This window comes from Equus asinus, chromosome 26, assembly GCF_041296235.1.
Source record: "Equus asinus isolate D_3611 breed Donkey chromosome 26, EquAss-T2T_v2, whole genome shotgun sequence".
Classification (NCBI taxonomy): Eukaryota; Metazoa; Chordata; class Mammalia; order Perissodactyla; family Equidae; genus Equus; species Equus asinus.
In genome coordinates, this window is record NC_091815.1 from 19,817,467 (window position 1) to 19,840,352 (window position 22,886).

At 40.6% G+C, this 22,886-nt stretch overlaps 1 protein-coding gene and 1 pseudogene across 3 annotated transcripts in view; both read left to right on the forward strand.

The window, feature by feature from the left end:
- The window catches only part of LOC139042210 (beclin-1 pseudogene), a 28,772-nt pseudogene extending 21,789 nt beyond the window's left edge, over positions 1-6,983 (forward strand).
- Positions 1-22,886, forward strand: part of WTIP (WT1 interacting protein) — a 90,564-nt gene that overhangs the window by 51,320 nt on the left and 16,358 nt on the right. The window contains exon 8 of one of the 3 annotated variants that reach the window (XM_070499384.1): positions 6,990-21,596. The exons of the other annotated variants lie outside the window; for them this stretch is intronic. Within the exon in view, the coding sequence (XP_070355485.1) occupies positions 6,990-6,995 (6 nt within the window). The 3' untranslated portion in view covers positions 6,996-21,596. Of the gene's footprint in view, positions 1-6,989; positions 21,597-22,886 lie in introns of those variants that run through there. 3 annotated transcript variants of the gene reach the window in all.

Here is a 22,886-nt window from a genome sequence, read left to right on the forward strand (position 1 = left end):
TGCTGTACCCATCTGGAAGTGGTTTCGGCTCCCAAGTGATCACTTTTCTGGCGGACCCATTGGGCTAGTTCCAAAGAAGCAGCTGTTGTAACCACTGATGTGGTCTTAGCCAGACGATCCACATGCTGATTATATAGGTGTCCTGTAGCGGTAGGCAACACATGAGCATCAACATGGATACAGTAGTAATCATTGAGGAACTCCGTAGCCAGATGTCTTCCCATAATGGTTTTCCCCAAATTTCTCGGTTACCAAGCATCTATTTGTGTTTAGCCCATCTAGGCATCCAAACTGCCAACCCATTAGCTACAGACCATGAGTCAGTATATAAATAACATTGTCCTCCTAGCTCTTGCTTGATGGCCTGGTAAACTGTATACAATTCTGCATACTGGCTACTCATTCCTTTCCCCTGGGTCTCCAAGATTTTCTGAGATATAGGGTTATAGGCAACTGTCTTCCAGCAACGAGCTCCAGCTGTCACCTGGGCTGAGCTATCTGTGAAGCAAGCATGCTGTTGCTATTCCGCCATTAGTTGCTGAAAAGGCAGTCCCCACGTATGGGGGATTCTTGCTCCTGGGGGTTTTCTTTAGTAATTTCTAAAGAACCTGGAAGTGTGGGATCAAATACTTGTTCATGCAACAATGCTTGCCCTTTGGGCCCTGGCTTCATCCTGTCCTGAATATACCATTTCCATTTAATTATACTGGCTTCTTGAGCATGTCCAATTCGCTGAGACACAGGTGTCCCCTGTACCCAGGTTAAAATAGGTATTTGGGGACATAGTATAACCTCATGCCCCACACTTGAAGCCTCACTTTCTAAGAGAGCCCAATAACAATGATAATAACTGTTGTTCAAAGGGAGTGTAATTACAGGCAGCCTCTGGGAGCTTTTGAGCCCAAAACCCCAGAGGCACCTTCTTCCCATCCTGTTTTTGCCAAGTGCTCCAATTTGCATATCCGTTTGCTGCGTGAACCTGCAACTCACTTGGCCCATCCCTTATGGGCCACGGTGTCCAGGGCTGTTTGTATAGCCTGTTTAGCATGTTTAAAAACATTTTTCTTTGGTTCACCCCACTGAAACTGATATTTTTTCCCAGTGACTTGATATAAGGGGGCCAGGATTTGACTTAAATGTGGAATATGTTGCTGCCAGAATCCAAACAAGCCAATAAATTTTTGTGCCTTTTCTTATTTTGAGGAGGGACAAAACTTAAGATCTTTTGTTTTGCTTTTGGCAAGATTTTTTGTTGTCCTTTATTTTAAATTATGCCTAAGAATGTGACAGTTTGTGCTGGCTCCTGGATTTTGGCGGGATTTGTTTTCCATCCTTCCTCCTGTAAGATTTCCAAAACTGTTTGTAAAGCATAATTTACCTCTTCCTGATTTAATCCTTGAATTAAGATGTCATCAATATAATGGACTAGCTGTGTACTTAGACGTATTGAGGTGGGGACAATGTTTCTACCACCTCCCTATGACAGATAGTGGGGCTGTGTATATATCCCTGGGGCAACCTGGTGAAAGTATATTGTCGTCCCAGCCAGGTGAAAGCAAATTGGGACTGAACTGTTCTAACAATGGGTATAGAAAAGAAAGCATTAGCCAGATCAATCACAGCATGCCAAACACCAGGATGTCTCTGTGTTTGTTCTATTAAGGTGACCACATCAGGCACAGCAGCAGTTAAGGGAGGAGTCACCGTGTTTAGTTCTCAATAATCTACTGTCATGCGCCAAGAGCCATCACTCTTTTTGACAGGCCAGATGAGATTATTCCATTCTGTAGTTGTACGTATTAATACTTTGGCATCTAAATATTTCTGTATAGTGTTTGAAATTTCTTGTTGCCCCCCTGGAATCTTACACTGTTTCATTTGTACAATTGAGGTGGCTGGGGGCAACTCCCCCTCATGTTTAATACATCCAATAATAACAGCCAAGAAGGGCAAATCAAATCTTAGTAGTATTGTTCAAATAGTTTTGACCTCATGGATGCCTGAAAGGGTCTTGGGGACCTTCAAGGACTGTGTAATACACTTTTAGAACTATTGTTCTATATATCATACAATCTAAGTAATCTCATATGATTTAAAAAAGTTTCTACTATAATTTTCACTTCTTTCCTTTTTTTTCTTTTCTGCTTTTTCTCCCCAAATCCCCCAGTACGTAGTTTTATATTTTAGTTGTGGGTCCTTCTAGTTGTGGCATGTGGGACGCCTTTTAAACGTGGCCTGATGAACAGTGCCATGTCCACGCCCAGGATCTGAACCGGCGAAACCCTGGGCCACCGAAGCGGAGCGTGTGAACTTAACCACTCGGCTACGGGGCCGGCCCCCTCATTTATTTCTAAGTGTACAGTTCATTTAATGTGGAAAAAATTGTTTCCCTAACTCTAACAGAATCTACTCCTATCTTTTATATTTGTTGAGTTAATCACAAGATCACTGAAACTGTTGCAGGTTTGGTTCCCCAGGTAGAAGACTCTGAGAAGGAGTTTAGTGTCCAGGCTGTTGATTCAGGAAAGAAAACCATTGGGATCAATACCTGTGCGAGTTGTGGGGAACGATGTAGGAGTTGACAGAGGGAGAAGTCAAGCTCCAACATAGATCCAAAAGCTTCAGCTGACTCCGTGGGAAGATCTGGAGCTTTCTGCTCCACTTGTCTATTTACCATTGTGAATGGACGGGGAACACACAGAGACACCCAAGTCAATAATTCAGGTGTAAACATATTCTTCTCTGCCCACATCGTGTAACAGCAGCCCTCCCTCCTCCTGACAATCGGAGTCCATCATCCCTGTGAAAGTGGTGACTCTTCTTGCCCAGTGGTCCCTAGACAAGGGAGCCCCAAGTGTCCTGGCAGCATCCATAGCTTTTACATTTGATCTTAGCCAGAGAAGTGATTCAACTGCAGCTTTTAATTTAATGAGACTCTCTGTGTCCCCTGGAAGATGTGTTTCCCCTTTGGAGGTTCAAACCCCTAACTGCAGATCCCAGAGCTGTGGGGACAGGCAGCAAATATTCCACAAGTAAGCCAACTAGGAGTGATGGTAAATGGGACCACTTTTGCTTCCATTCTTGTTTCCAGAATCCATGTATTCTTCCTTTTGGAGACTGTGGTAGGGAGAATAATGGCCCGACCACCCCAGAGACGTCCATACCCTGATCCCCAGGACTTGTGCACATGTTCCCTTACATGGCAAAAGAGACTTGGGAGATGCGATTAAGTTAAGGATGTAGAAAAGGAGTAAGCATGTAGGTTATCTTGTGTTACCTGAGTGAGTTCAAAGTAATCACAAAGGTCCTTATAAGTGGCAGAGGGAGGCAGGAGAGTTAGAGAAGGAGATGTGATGACAGAAGCAGAGTGATGTCATTGCTGACTTTGACGATGGGAGGTAGTCACAAGCTAAGAAATATAGGCAGCTTCTATAAGCTGGAAAAGTCAAGAAAACAGACTCTCCCTGGAGCCTCCAGAAAGAATGCAGCCCCACAGACACCTTGATTTGAGCCCAGTGAGACCCATTTTGGACTGCTGACCCCCAGAACTGTAAGACAATTAATTTGCCTTGTTTTAAACCACTGCATTTGTGATAATTTGTTACAGCAGCAATAGGAAACTAATACAGAGACATAGTACCATATAAAAGTTTCTTATTCAATCTGTATAGTACATCCTGGAGGATTGAATACCATTTCATCACATATCACCTCCGAGCTGCTGCTGTAGCTGTGCCTTCAGCAGACTGTCCCAATGCTCTGTCAGAGACCTCCTCTTGGTCTTCACCACTATGATAGTTTTTATCTCATAGGCCAAGGACCCAATGTGAAGGTTATAGCAACTGTCGAGTATCTTATCCCAATGATACACTCTGGGACTGGAGAAATGCCCACCAGGTGGGTTTATAGATCCAGTGGATGCACTGCAGGCTGGACCAGGACCAGGGTTCCATTTATTGATTGTTTCTAATATACCCCCACTCCAAGAGGGGATCCCTGTGACACACTGTGTCTTGGGTATCAATGTCAACTCAGATCCTTTGTTTAACAGTCCTTGAAAATATTTAGGTGTTTCCTTTTTCCCAGGCTACAGTAAGGAGAGTAAATGCCATAGGTCTCTTTGGGGAAGAAGCTGAGGAATTATTACCATATATCATTGCTGTGGCATTGCAGGATCCTTCCTCCTGGAGATCTAGTCTCTTCTTGGGGATCTAGGTTGGAAAACTGGCTCAGATTGGGAAACAGAGCAAAGGATTGTAACTTTTTATTGGGGTGACTGTCCTCAGACTCCTGAACATCCATCTTTGGTTTCTTTTGCTGGTAGAATTTGAGTAGTACCCTTGTTGGCGTTCCACCTATTTTCCTCTTAGGAGTACTGTGTTCTATTCACCATCTCTGTACCTTTTTGTGGATCAGACCCATTTGGCTACCTTTCCAACCTTGGTGCTTATTAGGGTAATTACATCTACCTCACTTCTGATGGTTCTGTCCCTTCACCTGGCCTCTACTGTATCAACCCATGGCTATCAGTGAGCTAAGTTCTGTAAAGGTCTCTCCTGCTGTCAACGCTGACCTCTGGCTAGGAGAACCACCGCTCAATGTTTCAGTGATGCTGGTGCCCCTCTCATAAGCTTATTCCTTTGGCCTTGGTGAACGGTGGCTCCTCTGATGCTTCCCATGGAACGTGATCATCTGGTGCATTTTCTAGCCTTATGTGGTATATCCACTCCAGCACTTCCCTTCCCTGAGTCCTTTAATCCCTCCTTCTAGCATCTTCCATGGCAATTATGGCACTTTTAGACCTCATTTAGCTTGGGTCACTACTTTTTCCATGCTTCCAAGAGTCATCCTAGTAATGAGTTAGTTTGCACTGTCTCCTGGTGTCCTTACCATGGTGTTCAATCTTGTATCTCAGGAGAGTGCCCCCAAATCAATAAACTCTCCCTTCTCCAATCTTCTGTTCTGGCCCCCTTGATCATCCACCCTCAGAATTCAGCCCCACATGGATTCTCTGGCTCCTGCCAGTACATGCTGGCTGTGTTTGTGGGTCCTGTGGAGTACAGCCCCTTTCTTGCTTTACCAAGCACAGCACATCCCTGCGACTTAAGCCTAATTATAAGTCTAGTGTCCAGGAGGGAAGGTGGGGCAGACCCTGAGGGATGCATATTTTGTCTTGCAGAGAAGAGACCACTAGATTGTCTTTAAGCAAGGGGGCAGCTCTTAATAGAGGAGGTGGCCCACCTTCTAGGCTTAGAGAGCTCAGGGAAATCAGAGAACTCCAGATTTTGGGATGGATTAATGTAGATGGCCCCATCCTTTCAGAGGTCAAGGTGACTTTTTTTCTCAATCAGATTCTGACCTTGGCATAGCAGATCTGTCTTGGTTGGGAGTTTAACTTTCTTTGGATCTTGGCCACTCTGATGGTTAAGTTCTGAACCTGGTCCTCAGCTTTCTCTGTTTTCCCATTATAACTAGCAAAGAGGCCCTCTGTTTTTCACATTTGGCATTCAGTTGACTGTTAATCACTCTCAGCCTTTCCTTACATTTTCCTTGAGATACAAAAGAGCTTAGCTTAGCTTACATCCAATCCCACTGTCCCCTATTATCAAACTCTCTCCCCCCCCTTTTTTTTGATGAGGAAGATTGGCCCTGAGCTAACATCTGTTGCCAATTTTCCTCTTTTTTTTTTTTCTCCCCAGAGTCCCATTACATAGGTGTATATCCTAGTTGTAAGTCCTTCTGGTTCTTCTATGTGCGGTGCCCCCATAGTGTGGCTTGATGAGTGGTATGTACGTTGTGCCCAGGACCCAAATGGCTGAACCCTGGGCCACCAAAGCAGAGCACACAAACCTAACCACTCGGCCATGGGGCTGGCCCCTCAAACTCTTGATACTTGGCATCAGCTAGTGCCTTCCCTTCTACTGGCATACCATCCCACTTCACCATCAGTGAAAATTTTAACAATCGTCCCAAGGACTATCTTCGCTCTACCTCCCACCACTGATGGGCCTTCACTGTTAGACTGGCACTGGCATCAGAGTTCCATTTTGTCGCCTGGCACCATCTGTTGCAGTTTGGGAACTGTGCTGACTGTGAGACAGAGTTTAGGGTTCAGGGCATTTATTAGGAAGCATCCTTGGAATCAACACCTGTGGAAGAGAGGGGCAGAAATAAGATTGAGTAGAGGGAAAGTTGTGATGTAGGCCTTACAGACTCTGCCCACCCCATGGAGAAGCCCTAAAGCTGAAATGACCCGTCAGGGCTGTTCTTCTTTGGACCTAAATGGCACAGGGCCTTTATAACTTGCTTTGATCGGTCATTTCAGTGAGTAATCTGCTGGAAGACTGTCACTTTGCACAAGAGGCTCTGTGCAGCTTGGGCAATCTCTGAGGGTGCTGACAAGTAAAGGTTGTTTGCTGACAGCCATTCACAGAATTAGGAAATCAGGCTGTCCTGAGGGGGTTATGGCTGACGCATTTCTGTTGGTACCGTAGGTATCCTAGCTAGTGCTGAGCTAAATATTATAAGATTATTGCTTAAATCTATTTTTCTCTAAACCTTGCTATGAGTAAATAAAATTCCCTAAACCGAGAACAGTGAACATCAGAGTATTGTTGTGAGTAATAGAGTAGTAAGCATTGTAGTTAAACTGGACTCTCATAGGTCAGCATCATTTTAATGAATTACTCAGTTTAGTGACAACTTAAACACCAAGGATGGATTTATGGTAACTGGTAAATATTTTCTAACGTTTTCCCTATCTCTTCAAACAAATGTTAAATGCTTTTACGTTCTCAACATATTTGTATCAACATCTTCTCTACCCAAAATTTCTTAGGACAATTCTAATTTCTCTCATTAACTTCTGGTTGAAACTCACAGTCTTTGTTAAAACTCAAATTTTAATTGCAACTGGACTAAATAATTCATGGCTTATTACTTCAGCAGCTCCAACTAATATGCTGAAATTCATATATTTTTATCTCCAGGCCTGACTCTCCTATAAGCTCCAGACTAGAACATTGCATGACCTCTTTGTCATCTCCCCTTGGATGTCTAATAGACAACTTAAAGTTTGAAAGGCCACCGTGGAGCTCCTGGTCCTTGTAGCCCCTTTACTCGATTCCCGCAACATTAATAGAAGGGAAGATAAAAATCATATGATCATCTCAACAGTTGCAGAAAAAGCACTGGACAAAATTCAATATCCTTTCCATGATAAAAACTCTCAAAAAATTTTGTATAGAAGGAAAATACCTCAACATAATAAAGGCCATATATGACGAACATCATACGACAGCTAACGTAATGCTCAATGGTGAAAGGTCGAAAGCTTTTCCTCTGAGATCAGGAACAAGACCACGGTGCCCACTCTCACCACTCCTATTCAATACAGTACTGGAAGTCCTAGCCAGAGCCATTAGGCAAATTAAAAAAAAAGGCATCCAAGTTGGAGAAGAAGTAAAAGAGTCTCTGCCTATGACACGATCTTGTGTAAATAAAATCCTATAGAATCCATCAAAAAAAGGTTAGACTTAACAAATGAATTCAGGAAAGTTGCAGGATGCAAAGTCAACATACAAAAAATTAGTTCTGGGCTGGCCCAGTGGTGCAGCGGTTAAGTGTGCACATTCCGCTTTGGCAGCCCAGGGTTCGCCGGTTCCGATCCTGGGTGCAGACATGGCACCGCTTGGCAAGCTATGCTGTGGTAGGCGTCCCACATTTAAAGTGGAGGAAGATTGGCATGGATGTTAGCTCAGGGCCAGTATTCCTCAGCAAAAAAAAAAAAAAAAAAAAATTCTATTCAATGCAATCCCAATCAGAATCCCAATGACATTCTTCACAGAAATAGAAAAAAGAATTCTAAAATTTATATGGGGAAAACCAAAGACCCCGAATTGCTAAAGCAATCCTGGGAAAAAAAGAACAAAGCTGGTGGCATCAAAATCCCTGACTTCAAAATGTACTACAGAGCCATAGTAATCAAAACAGCATGGTACCAGTCCAAAAACAGGCACACAGATCAATGGAACAGAACTGAAAGCCCAGAAATAAAACCACACATCTACAGACAGATAATCTTCGACAGAAGTGCCAAAAATATACAATAGAGAAAAGATAGTCTCTTCAATGAACGATGTTGGGAAATCTGGACAACCACTTGCAAAAGAATGAAAGTAGACCATTGTCTTTCACCATACACAAAAATAAACTCAAAATGGATCAAAGACTTGAGGATAAGTCCTGAAACTATAAAACTTCTGAAAGATAATATAGGTAGTACATTCTTTGACATTGAACTTAAGAGGATCTTTTCGAATACCATGTCTTCTCGGACAAGGGAAACAAAAGAAAAAATAAACAAGTGGGACTTCATCAGACTAAAGAGCTTCTTCAAGGCAAAAGAAACTAGGATCAAAACAAAAAGACAACCCACCATATTTGCAATCATATATCTGATAAAGGGTTAATCTCCATAATATATAAGGAACTCACACAACTGAACAGCAAAGAAACAAACAGCTGGATAAAAAAATGGGCAGAGGATAGGAACACACATTTTTCCAAAGAAGATATACAGATGGCCAATAAGCACATGAAAAGATGTTCAACATCGCTAATCATCAGGGAAATGCGAATCAAAACTACACCAAGGTACTACCTGACACCTGTCAAAATGTCTATAATCACTAAGACCAGAAAAGACAAATGTTGGAGAGGATGTGGAGAAAAAGGGAACGCTCATACACTGCTGGTGGGAATGCAAACTGCTGCAGCCGATATGGAAAACAGTATGGAGATTCCTCAAAAAACTAAAAATAGAAATACCACATGACCCAGCTATCCCACTACTGGGTATCTACCCAAACAACTTGAAATCAATAATCCAAAGTGACATATGTACCCCTTTGTATATTATAGCACTATTCACAATAGCCAAGACATGGAAGCAATCCAAGTACTCATCAACTGATGATTGGATAAAGAAGATGTGGTATATGTATACAATGGAATACTACTCAGCCATAAAAAAGACAAAATTATCCCATATGCAACAAGATGGGTAGACCTGGAGGGTATTATGCTAAGCAAAGTAAGCCAGATCAAGAAAGACAAACACCATATGATTTCACTCATACATGGAATATAAACAAACACATGGACAGAGAAAACAGCTCAGTGGTTACCAGGGGAAGGGAGGTGGGGGGTGGGCACAGGGAATGAAGGGGAGCACTTACGTGGTGATGGACAAGAAATAATGTACAAGTGAAATTTCACAATGAACTATTATGAACTCAATTAAAAACATGAAATAAAAAAATTAGTTCTATACACTAACAATGAAATATCTGAAAAAGAAATACAGAAAAGAATCCCATTTACAATAGCTCCAAAAACCATAAAATACTTAGAAATAAATTTACCCAATTAAGTGAAATGCCTGTGTATTGTAAACTGTTAGACATTGATGAAAGAAATTGAAGAAGACACAAATAAATGGAAAAATATCCTGTGTTCATGGATTGGAAGAGTTAATATTGTTAAAATTTCCATACTATCCAAAGCCATCTATAGAGTCAATGCAATCTCTATCAAAATTCCAATAGCATTTTTCAAGAAATAGAAAAAAAAAACCCTTCAAATTCAGATGGAGTCACAAAAACTCTGAATAGCCAAAGCAATCTTGAGAAGGAACAAAGCTGGAGGCATCACACTTCCTGATTTCAAACGGTTTTACAAAGCTATAATAAGCAAAACGGTATGGTACTGGCAAGAAACAGATACGTAGACCAATAGAACGGAATAGGGAGCCCGGAAGTAACCCCTGAATACACGATCAACTAATATTTGACAAGGAAGTCAAGAATACTCAATGGGGAAAGGATTGTCTCTTCAATAAATGGTGTTGGGAACACTGGATGTCCACATGCAAAAGAATGAAATTGGACCCCTGTCTTACACCACTCACAAAAATCAACTTGAAATGGAATAAGCACTTAAGTGTAAGATCTGGAACTGTAAATCTCCTAAAAGAAAACAGAAAGAGCTCTTTGACATTGGTTTTGGTAATGACTTTCTGGATATGTCAAAAGCACAAGCAAGAAAAGCAAAAATTAGCAAGTGAGAGGACATTAAACTAAAAGGCTTCCACACGGCAAAAAGAAACAATCAAAAATAAATGAAAAGGGGGCTGGCCCCGTGGCCGAGTGGTTAAGTTCGCGCGCTCCACTGCAGGTGGCCCAGTGTTTCGTCGGTTCGAATCCTGGGCGCGGACATGGCACTGCTCATCAGACCACGCTGAGGCAGCGTCCCACATGCCACAACTAGAAGGACCCACAACAAAGAATACACAACTATGTACCGGGGGGGCTTTGGGGAGAAAAAGGAAAAAATAAAATCTTTGAAAAAAAAATAAAAAATAAATGAAAAGGCAACCTACAGAAAGGTAGAAAATATTTGGAAACCATCTCTCTGATAAGAGGTTAATATACAAAATATATAAGGAATTTATATATCTCAATAGCGAAAAACCAAACAATACAATTAAAAAAGGAGTATAGGAACTGGACAGACATTTTCCAAAGAAGACATACAAATGGCTAACAAGTACTTGAAAAGGTGCTCAACATAATTAATTATTAGGGAAATGCAAATCAAAACCACAGTGAAATATCTCACACCTGTTAGAATGGCTATTATCAAAAAGACAAGAGACAACAAATTCTGGTGAAGATGTGGAGTAAAGGGAACCCTGCCGCATTGTTGGTGGGAAGGTAAATTAGTGCAGCTACTATGGAAAACAACATGGAGATTCCTCAAAAAATTGAAAATGGAACTACCTTATGACTAGCCATCTCAATTCTGGGTGTACATCCGAAGAGGATGAAATTACTCTCCTGAAGAGATAGCTGCACTCCCATGCCCATTGCAGCATTATTCACAATAGCCATGTCTTCATGGGAACAACTTAAGTGTTCATTGACAGATGAATGGATAAAGAAAGTAATATAGAGAGATAAATTCATAATCATATCTATATAATATTCATATTATATGAATTGATATATATTCATCCATCAAAGAAAGAAATCCTGCCATTTGCAACAAGATGCATGGACCTTGAAGGCATATGCTAAGTGAAATTAGTCAGACAGAGAAAGACAAATACTGTATCATCTCACTTATATGTGGATTCTGAAAAAGCTGAACTCATAGAAACTGAGTTCAGTGGTTGTTGCCAGAGTTTGAGGAGTGGGGGAAATTAGCAGATGTTGGTCAAATGTATACACTTTCAGCTACAAGATGAATAAGTTCTGGGAATCAATGTATGGCATGGTGATTATACTTAACAATACTGTATTGTATACTTGAAATGTTCTATGAGAGCAGAGCTTTCATGTTCCCGCCATAACAACCACAAAATGATAATTATGTGAGGTAAAGGATGTGTTAACGAACACTATTGTGGTAAACATTTTGCAATATATACATGTACGAAATCATCACGTTGTACAACTTCAACTTACACAATATTATATGTCAATTATATCTCAATAAAGCCGAGGGAAAACCCCCAAATGCTAACTTCTTCCAGTAACACCATCATAGACATGCTCAGAAATAATATTTGCCAGCTGTCTGGGCATCCTTGAGTCCGGCCAAATCGACAGATAAAATTAACCATCACGTCTGTGTTGCCCTTTCCCTCATTTGTGCCTGATGTTCCTCAGTGCAGACGTCTGGTGTTTCACCGGCTCAGAGAATAAAACTCCGTTATTCTGAGGTGAGGTGAGAAGTGAGTTGCCCGGACTCCTGGCGTGGGAGAAGGGATTTGGGATCTTACACCGTTATTATTAGACTTTCACTTAATCCGACATTCACTGTTACTTTAAGAGGTACCCAGCGCTCTCAATTTGCAATATTTTGGAGGGTTCTGTGTAGTAATTCAAGCTGTCTTGGCTTTCCACTTGCCAGCCTAGAAATCAACTTTCTATTTCTGTAGAGAGAGTTACCTTCTATCCTGCTTCTTAGCTTCCAAAATTTAGTTGCAGTTTTCTTCTCTCTCGTTGCTTTTGTTCTTGTGGGTTCATGTCTTTAAAACATCCCTTTAGGGGGCCAGCCGGGTGGTGCAGTGGTTAAGTTCACACCTTCTGCTTTGCGGCTCGGGGTTCACCTGTTGGGATGCCTGATGTGGACCTACACACTGCTTGTCGAGCCATGCTGTGGTAGGCGTCCAACATATAAAGCAGAGGAAGATGGGCACAGATGTTAGCTCAGGGCCAGTCTTCCTCAGCAAAAAGAGGAGGATTGGCAGCAGATGTTAGCTCAGGGCTAATTTTCCTCAAAAAAAAAAAAAAAAAAGAATAAAAGGCCTAGGAATAAAAAGAAAAAATCCCTTTAGGGGCCCACTGCCATGGCATAGTGCTTAAGTTCACATGCTCTCCTTCAGCAGCCTGGGGTTTATGGTTCAGATCCCAGGCGGAGACCTACACGCTGCTCATCAAGCCATGCTGTGGTGGCATCCCACATACAAAATAGGGGAAGATTGGTAACAGATGTTAGCTCAGAGCCAATCTTCATCACCAAAAAAAAAATTCCCTCTATAGTAATTTCTGTCAAATTTAGTTTTCGTCCGATTTTCAGAGGTATTAAAAGTAAACTTATGTGCTCAGTATATTATCTTTACCTGGCAGGTGAGTCTCCTTTTAAAAATGTATATTATTGTTTTTCATATGTGTATCTATGCCTCTATGTCTGTGCATGTTAATGTAGGGCTGTTAATGTGCTTGCATACATGCCTACATTCAGCCAGGCAGAGACTCTACACCCAGGGTTTTCAAATTCTGTCTCTTCTATGCATTGGTCCTGTAACCTTGGAGAAGTGGTTATCCTTCCTGACTCTCAGTTTCATCATCGGGTAATTTATGGGCATCATGGGTAAAAATTGATAGCAGATATTGTAATTGTAAGAAGCTACTGCCATAGTCTGCCAGCAAAGTACCTCAGCATGCACATGTGTTTTGAGTGGTGAGAAGGTGTCAAGCTCCCTTAAGTATCTTAGAGTAAGCTGGAGACACAAAATTGTGAGGATGGCTTCAGAGCGAGCCCAATACTGGGTTGTTGGCAAACCTAAGTTAAAGATCATCAACGAAAAAGGAGTCCCTCCTGAGGAGACTCTCTTTGCCCACGTGTGCAGGCAGCTGAGGTAGCGGGTCGGGAGCCTGAACATGAACGCCCCCGCTGACCAGGCAGAGCCTCAGCTCACGTGGACCAGAGACCTTGAAGAAGAGACTTTCCATTCCAGTGTGGTGGCTAGGTCACATCAAACCAACTCTGCAGCTGAGAACAACTAGAAAAATTGGACAACATGAGACAAAAAATGTTTGAGGGCATCAGAGTGCTACCAAGGTAGTGATTATTTGAGACAGAAGGACCTCGGAGAGAAGGGAAGTCTAAGGTGATGTGCCTAACATTCTTCACTGCTTTCCCCGTTGAGGCCTTTGCCAATTTTAAGGTGGCGGCTGAAAGGCTGAGCAGATCCTTTGCGGTCTTATTAGGCATAGGGGACAAATTCAGAGTTCAGGCCCACCAGTGAGGAAAGGCTTGGTAAACATTCCAGGTTTTCACTTGGGACCCCAAAGGGCTGCATTCTAGAGAAATGGTAAAGCAGAAATAAACAAGCTGACACAAACTCAAACCCATACTAGATTAAAGTGATAGTCTGCTACCCTGGTACATGACAGTGGTAAAAGGACCTCCCTCTCTGGAGGAATGTAATGTAACCCAAGGCCTGAAATTGTCTTTGTAATTTATCATTCACAATGTCTCGAAAGTATTAAAAAATAAACAAGCATGCAAAAAGACAATGACAATGGCATCAAAAATCAAGAGAAAAAATACAAATAAAGCAGACTCACAGAAGATTCAAACACTGACATTATCAGATATGAAATTTAAAATAAATGTGATCAATAAGTTAGAGAAATTAAATGACAGGGCCAGCTCCGTGGCCGAGTGGTTAAGTTTGCGCACTCCACTTCAGCAGCCCAGGGTTTCGCTGGTTCAGATCCTGGGCGTGGACATGGCACCACTCATCAGGTCATGCTGAGGTGGCGTCCCACATAGCACAACCAGAAGGACCCACAACTAGAATATACAACTGTGTATTGGGGGGCTTTGGGGAGAAGAAGAAGAGAAAGAAAATAAAAGAAGATTGGCAACAGACCTTAGCTCAGGTGCCAATCTTAAAAAGAAAGAAATTAAATGATAAGATGGATAATTTCAGCAGATAACTGAAAAATATTATAAAAGAACAAAATGGACTCTAGAAGTGAAAAAGATGATGACTAAAGCTACGTATTCAAATAACACATTTAAGAGCAGATCAGGTGCCGCTGTTTAGAAAATTAGTAAATTGTAATTTAGATCAAAGGAAAGTATCCAGAACAAAACAGAAAGGCAAAAGGATGCAAAATATAGAAAAGTGTGTAAGAGATAGGTGGGACACAGTGAAAAGATCCTACATATGTAGATGTTCAAATTACTGCTGTGATTTCTGTCTCCTGACTGGACCCTGACTGGTAAGGGTGACTCCCAGGGAGCAAAACTGGCAGTGAGTGGCCACAGCTGTGAAGGTGTAGCAAGGCAGCAGGGATGCTGGCATTTGTACACTGGGATGCCAGTGCTTCTTCGTGTATCACTTTCTGTCCTACTTGTACCAAAGATGGCTCTGGCTGGAGGGACCCAAGGGATATGAGCCAATGCAAAGAACAGTTGGTAAGCTACTTCGGAGATAACAGGGCAGTTCTCTCACAAGTCCTAGATTGGGCTATGCTACCAAAGCTGAGTGGGTTGCTTGGATGGGACATTAGTTAGCACTCTGGGCATCCAGAGAACTCCTTAGCAGTGCCAGGAGATGGCCTGTTATGGGACTTAGTGGACCAGGCAGTGATAAATTAGAACTACAGCCAGCCTGTTGCAGGGTCCTTGAAACACTCCAATGTACCAGTTGCTATAGTTGAGTGCACAGTTGGTTTGGCAGGTACTGAAGCCATGGAACTAGGAGATCTGAGATGGTGGTGGTAGTGAGGCTCTTGGAAATCTTCGAGCAGCAACTGCTAGTCAAAATGTACAAGCATTTCAACATTTTGAGAACCAAAACATATACTGGAATGAACCAGCTTAACGTAAGCTCTCTCAATAACCCGTCCCTATTTTTACCCATGATCATATCCTTCCTGACATCGTTTATCTCCCTAACCAGCCTGTATCCTTTGATAAGCCGTTTCCTCATGAGTACCGATTCTTTGTACACTCACTGTACTTGCTTGGACAATCCTCATTTCTTGATGAATCCTATCATTCCAACTGAGGTGGGAGCATTGTTCGACAAAGTTAGAAAACTGGGCTGGACGGCTCCTCTATACATTCATGATACATAATCTCATTTACTTCACATTTCTCCTCAGCCAACTTTTTCAAAACGTTTATATTGATTCCCACCTTACTCCATTCTTTGTCCCAAACATTTCCCATTCTTCTAACCTCTAAAACAGAAACATTTGACCATAGAGCTAACAAAGCATAAGATTTAGGGCCCCTCACTTTCATGGGATACTTTCAAGTGCTGGAAAGGGACATAGCAACGTTTTTACATGAGCATATATTTTTTATAAAATTTGAAAAAACGAGATATTTTAGGCACAGTGAAAATTGCTCTCTCTTTCCATTCTGACTTAGCCTTCTTCAAATTTTCCCCTCTTTATGGATGGGGGTGGAGAGCTTGCAGGCACATTTTTTTTTTTTGTAATGGAACTATTGGGTCTCTTTAAAACAATTTATTCAGATATAATTCATTTACAATAAGATGGACCCAATTTTAGTGTACATTTTGGTGAGCTTTGAGAAATTTTTACACTGATAAACACATATAATCAAGATATTAAACCTTTCCATGTCTCCCCTACAAATGGAATCATGCAGGATATGATCTTTTATATCTAGCTCCTGTTGTCTAACTATGTTGTTGTGCAGCAAGAGTTGAAATTTTTTTTTGCCCAGTACTATTTCATTGCATTGATGTACCAAAATTTGTTTATCCAGTTACGTGTTGATGGAAATGTGTTATGTTTTCAGAATTAAGTTCTTATTTTTTATTGTAGTGGAAAAACACATAACATGATATCTGCATTCTTAACAAATTTTAAAGTGCAGTCTTATTAACTATAAACACAATACTGTACAGCAGATCTCTAGGACTTTTGTATCTTACATAACTGAAACTTTCTACCCAATGAACAGCAACTTCCCGTTTCCCTTTCCCTCAGCCCCTGGCAAACACCATTCTGTTTTCTGCTCCTATGGGTTTAACTACTTTAGACACATCATGTAAGTGCAATCATGCAGTATTTGTCTTTCTGTGACTGGCTTATTTCACTTGACATAATATCCTTAAGGTTTATCCATGTTGTTGCACATAGTACGATTTTCTTCTTTTTAAAGGATGAATAATATTCCATTGTATGGATATATACAACATTTTCTTTATGCATTCATCCATTAATGGACATTTAGGTTGCTCCCACATCTTGGCTATTGTGAATAATGCTGTAATAAACATGGGAGTGCAAATATCTCTTCGAGATCCTGATTTCAATTCTTTTGGATAAATACCTAGAAGTGGGATTGCTGGAGCATACGGCAGTTGTATTTTTAATTTTTTGAGGATACTGTATACCGTTTTCCAAAATGGCTGTACCAGTTTATGTTGTCACAAATAATAGTTCACAAGCGTTCCAATTTCTCCACATCCATGCGAGAATTTGTTATATTTTGATTCTTTACTTTTGAAAATTGCTTTCCTAACAAGTGTGAGATGATATCTCATTGTGGTTTTGTATTTCCCTGATAATTCTTGATGTTGAATGTCTTTTTGTGTACCTGTCATCCATTTTTATATCTTCTTTGGAGAACCGTCTATTCAAATCCATTACTCATTTTTTAAAGTGAGTTATTTTGGTTTTTTTGCTATTGAGTTGTAGGAGTTTTGAATGTTATATTTTGAATATTAACTCTTTATATATATTTGAATATTAACTCCTTATTAGACATGTGGTTCGAAAATATTTTTCCCATTCTATAGGTTGCCTTTCACCCTGTTTATGGTTTCTTTTGCTGTGCCAAAGCTTTTTAGTTTGATGTAATGCCACATGTCTATTTTTGCTTTTGTTGCCTGTGCTTTGGGTGTAATATCCAAGAAATCATTACCAAGACCAATATCAAAAAGCTTTCCCCCTGTATTTCCTTCAAGGAGTTTTGCCGTGTCAGGCATTATGTTTCAGTCTTCAATCCATTTTGAGTTGTTTTTTGTGTGTGGTATAAGCTAAAGGTCAAACTTCATTCTTTTTCATCTTGATATACAGTGGCATCCAACATCTTTTATTGAAGAGACTATCCTTTCCCCATTGTGTGTTCCTGGCATGCTTGTTGAAGATCAGTTGACTGCAGATGTGTGAAGTTTTTTTCTGGGCTCTCTATTCTGTTCCACTGATCTATATGTCAGTATTTATGTCTGTATCATACTGTTTTAATTACTGCAGCCTTGTTATATGTTTTGAAATCAAGAAGTGTGGTGCCTCCAGCTTTGTTTTTCTTTCTCAAGATTGTTTTGGCTATTCGGTGTCCTTTGTGGTTCCACATGAATTTTAGAATAGTTTTTCTATTTCTCTAAAAGATGCCATTGGGATTTCAATAGAGATTGCATTGCCTCTGTAGATTGCTTTGAGTAGGGTGGATATGTTAACAATATTAAGACTTCCAATCCATGAATATGGGATGTCTTTCTACTTATTTGTGTCTTTAATTTTTTCATCAATGTTTTGTAGTTTTCACTATACGTCTTTCACTTCTGTGATTAGGTTTATTCCTAAGTATTTTATTTTTTGTAATTTCCGTTTTGGATTGTTTATTGTTAATGTACAGAAACGTAACTATTGTGGTCCTCAGGGAGGCCTCTGGGTTCAGTGATGAGGGACTGGAGCAGGTGGTGGTGGTTGCTAGTGCCAGCAATGTGCATGTGCTCAGATGTGGGGGTAGGCTGCAGGTGCCTGCATGGCAGCAGTGGTATAAGCATAGTAGTGAGGGTGGAGCCAGTGGTAGGGGCTGGGACCAACTGCAGGCACATGTACAGTTGCTGGGGACAGAGCTGGTGGTATGCACGTGTGTGGCTACAGGAGCCAAGGCCAGCTTTGCTGCATGCATATTGGCTGCAGTGGGCCCCAGGGCTGGGACCCTCCATGGAGGCAATAGCTGTAGTGGTTCCAGTCGGGGCAGGTGGAGGGACTCAGGCACCTGTGATATTGAACCTGAAGTGAGTTCACTCACCCGTTGCACAGCAAGCCAATCTCTGACACTGGGGGTAGTGGAAGAAAGTAGAAATTTTATTCTTGTACAGCGCTGGGCAAGGAGAGAGGGCAGCCAATGCTGAAATCCCAAACTCCCCGAAAGACTAAAAGGAAGGGTTTTTATTTGGGGTTTTAGGTAGGGGAGGGGAGCATAGGGCCTTGCTGGTCGGAGCTTTCCCACCAGCCTGTATCTCTTTGTGGGGAGGAGATAATGAATCCAGGTGCTTGTCCTTGGTGGTGTCTGTCTCCATGGAGGATAGTGGATTCTAGAGCCAGGAAGCCAGAGAGTAAGCAGGGAATGAGTGTTTTGGTTTTAACCCCATATATGCTGGGTTAATGTAGGGAAACCGATATAGAGTCTGTATCACCTGGAGCCTGAGAGGGCGAAAACTTAGCGGTCTTTGGTGGTGAAAGCCGTGGGAGTATGCAGTGTTTGTGCTGGCTGTTGGTTTTCTTGATGGCTTCGCTTATTTTATTTTGTACTACTGTTACTGCAGCTTCTTAAGTGGACCCCTGACCTCTCCCATTGCTATTTTCACTCATGGATAGCTAATTGTTGGTTTTTGTAGGGGGATGGAGGTTGAGATCTTCTACTCAGCCATCTCACTAATGTTACTCCCAAATAATTAGAATCAACTTGTCAATTTCTACAAACTGCCTACTGGCATATGGATCAGGTTTGCATTGAATCTAAAGATCAATAGAATTGAAATCTTAACAATATTGAGTCTTCCAACATATGAGCATGGTGTGTCTCTCCATTTATTTATGTCTTTTACTCCTCTCAGTAATCAATGTTGTGTAGCTTCCATTATACAGGTCTTGCTCATATTTTGTTAATTTCATACCAAAATGTTTCATTTTTTTGATGCTATTGTGAATGATATTTTACTTCAATTTTCAATTGTTTGTTGCCTGTATCTAAAAATATGCTTGATTTTTTTATATTGACTTTGTATTCTGCAAATATGTTAAATTCACTTATATGTCCTAATAGTGTTTTTGTAGATTTTTAGGATTTTCTCTGTATATCATAATGTTATCTCTGAATAAAGGGAGTTTAATTTCTTTATTCCAAGCATATTTTGCATTTCTTTTTTCTTGCCTTATTGCACGTTAGAGCTTCCAGTACAAAGTTGAATAGAAATGATAAGAGTGGGTGTCCTTGCCTTATTCTTGATCTTAGAGGGAAAACATTCAGTCTTTCCTCATTAAGTGCAATGTTAGTTGAAATTTTCTTTGGGTTTTTTTGGGTACTTTTTATTAGATTGAGGAAGCGTGCTTCTATTAGTATTGTTCTGAAAGGTTTTATCATAAATGAATGTTGATTTTTTTCAATATCATTTCTGCATGTATTGATAAAATCGTAGTTTTACTTCTTCCTTTCCAATATGTATTCCTTTGTTCTTCCTTTATTCCACTGGTCAGAACTTCAGGACAATGTTCAAAAGAAATAGTGAAAGTGGTCATCTTTGCCTTGTTCTCGATTTTTGGAGGAAGGTATTCAATCTTTCACCACTGAGTGTTATGTCAATCATAGGTGTTTTTGCAGGTGCAACTTATAATGTTAATACTGTTAATGTTATAATACAATGTTATTACTAAAATACTTATAATGAAGAAGTTCCATTCTCTTCCTAGTTTATTAATAGGTTTTATTATAAATGTTTTGATTTTTTTCAAACATATTTTCTGCATCGATTGGGATGATTTATGGCTTTTCTTCATTATTCTATTAGTATGGTGGATTACACTGATTGATTTTGAATGTTAAACCAATCTTGCATTCTCAGGATAAACACCACTTTGTCATGATGTATCGTCCTTTTTAAGTGTTGCTGAATTGGATTTGCTAATATTTTGTTAAGGATTTTTGCGCATATGTTTATGAAGAGTACTGGTCTGCAGTTGTAACATTTTTGTCTGGATTTCTTACGAGGATAATGCTGGCCCAAGAGATGAGCTGGGAAGATTCCTTTGTCCTCCATTTTCTTAAAGCATTTATACAGTATTGGTATTATTTCTTCTTTTAACATTTGATAGAATTCACCAGTAAAACTCTGTGAGCCTGGAGCTTTCTATGTGTGAAGTTTTAATTAAAAGTTTAATTTTCTGGGACCAGTCCTGTGACCGAGTGGTTAAGTTTGCGCGTTCTGCTTCGGCGGCCCAGGATTTCGCTGGTTCGGATCCTGGGTGCGGACATGGCACCACTCGTCAGGTCATGTTGAGGCGGCCTCCCACACAGCACAACCAGAGGCACTCACAACCAGAATATACAACTATGTACCGAGGGGCTTTGGGGAGAAGAAGAAGAAGAAAAAAAAAGTTTGATTTTCTTAGCAGATATAGGGTTATTCAGATTTTCTCTTTTGCCTTGAGTCAGTTGCTATAATTTTTGTCTTCAAGGAAGTTTTCCATTTCAGCTAAACCACCAGATTTATTGGCATAATTTGTTCATAATATTTCCTTAGTTTATTTTTACCCTATGTAGACTCTATGAAGATATCCCTTCTTTTATTTCTGATTGGTCATTTGTGTCTTCTTTTCTTCTTAATCAGTAGTACAGGTTTATAAAATTTATTAACTTTTCAAAGAACCAGGTTTTGGTGTTGTTGATAATAATTGTTTATCCATTTTCTACTTCACTGATATTATACTTTCTTAATGAATTGATTAGTAAATACAGTATAATGTCTAGTAGAAGTAGCAGTGCAAGCATCATTACCTTGTTTCTTATTTTAAATGGACTGCTTGTAATATTTTACCATCAAGTAGGATGTTTGTTGTAGTTTTTTCAAATGCACTTTATCACACTTGTGAAGACCTCTTCTGTTCCCAGTTTGTTAAGTTTCTTTAAAATCACAAATGACTGTTCAGCAATATAAGACTTTTTTTCTTCATCAAATTAGATGATTACTTGATCTTTTTCATTTAGTCTGTTGATACAGTGAATTATATGTTTTTGTAATGCTAAGCTATGTTTGCATTCTTCGAATAAAATAAACGTTTTTTAACAAAAATATATATTTTTATACATTATTAGATTAGACTTGCTCATACTTTGTTATTATCTGCATATTACTAAATTATCCCCAAATTCTCCAAGAAGAAACAAAACCTCTTCTTCCTATGGTTAACACATTGAGCAATCTGGTGATCCATTTTTTCCCTGCCTGGATAGCTAGCTCCTGAAGTCTCCTGTCCTCATGCTCCGATCTGGACTGATGACTCTCCAAATCTGGACTGATGATGCAGTGGTTGTCCTGGTATTTCCCTTCCTCATCATCTAGGGAGTTTTGATGTCTTCCTCTTTCTTGATCTACTCTATTGCTTTGAGGACAGACATCTTTTTGTAGCTTCCTGAGAACAGGTGTAAGGAAGGTGAATTTTTTTTGATTATTACGTATTTGAATTGACAGTTTGATAGGGATAGAATTCTAAGCTGGAAATGATTTTCCTTTAACATTTTGGACACACTCCTCTATTATGTACTAGCTTGCAGTGGTGTCATTCTAACTATTGATCTTCTGAATGCAATTTTGAACCCAGGAAGTGTGGCTCCAGGGTCCCTGCTCTTAACCATTACATCATGCTCCCTCTCCAACTTCCTTCTTGGAGGATGCATACCTGGATGCAGGTAGTCTGTGATGAAAACGTTGGGGAAGAGAGTGTAGACATTTCAATGGTTCCACATAGAAATTTACTATCAATTGCCTCTTTTTGGCTCTGTAGCTTTATTTACTCTTATTTAATCTTGAGTCTTTATTTTTTTCTCCTGGCAGCTAGATCAAAATGGTTCAGATATCTTTCTGACTTATTATTGTTCTTTCTATGCTTCTCCTGAAAGAATGCAGGATGGGCTAACCCCTCATGGCTTGCGTATGAAAGATGCACTTCAGGCGGTGCCAGCCCTGTATGTCTGGTCAGAGCTAGGTTTGTGGTGGAAACAGCGGTGATGTGACTCTGTCTTGCCCTGCTACCATGAGGAGGGCCTCCTCTTAATCGAACTCTGCTGTGTTGGCCCATGCTAAGACTGTGTTCCTGCTGCCCACACATGGGGCTGCGTGCTTCTCTGCAGGCTTTAAAAGTGGGGCCTGTTTGTCTAGCCAAGTGGTGAGTTTGCAATTACCTCAGTAATCAGGGAACGGAGATGATGAATCTGCATGTGTTTTCTATGGTGTCCCTGTCAGAGGAAGATGTATTTCTGTCTCGTTCAACTATTTCCTCTTTTGAGCACCCCTCAGGATCTGCTAAGTCCTGTGCCTTCCTGGGGAGACCCTCCTGGAGCACATAAGAGAACAGCTTCCCCTTCCACACGGACCCCTTCGGAAGCCTGGGTTTGAAGCTCTGGCTGCATTCCCTGAGTCCTGAGCCTGCTAGCATGGCCAGTCTTAGAATGAGTATAAGTAAGTCGTACCTTTGGGACAGAAGTCAATGTTATATAATATTTTTAAAAAAGGAATGGAAGAGAAACTTCCAGCT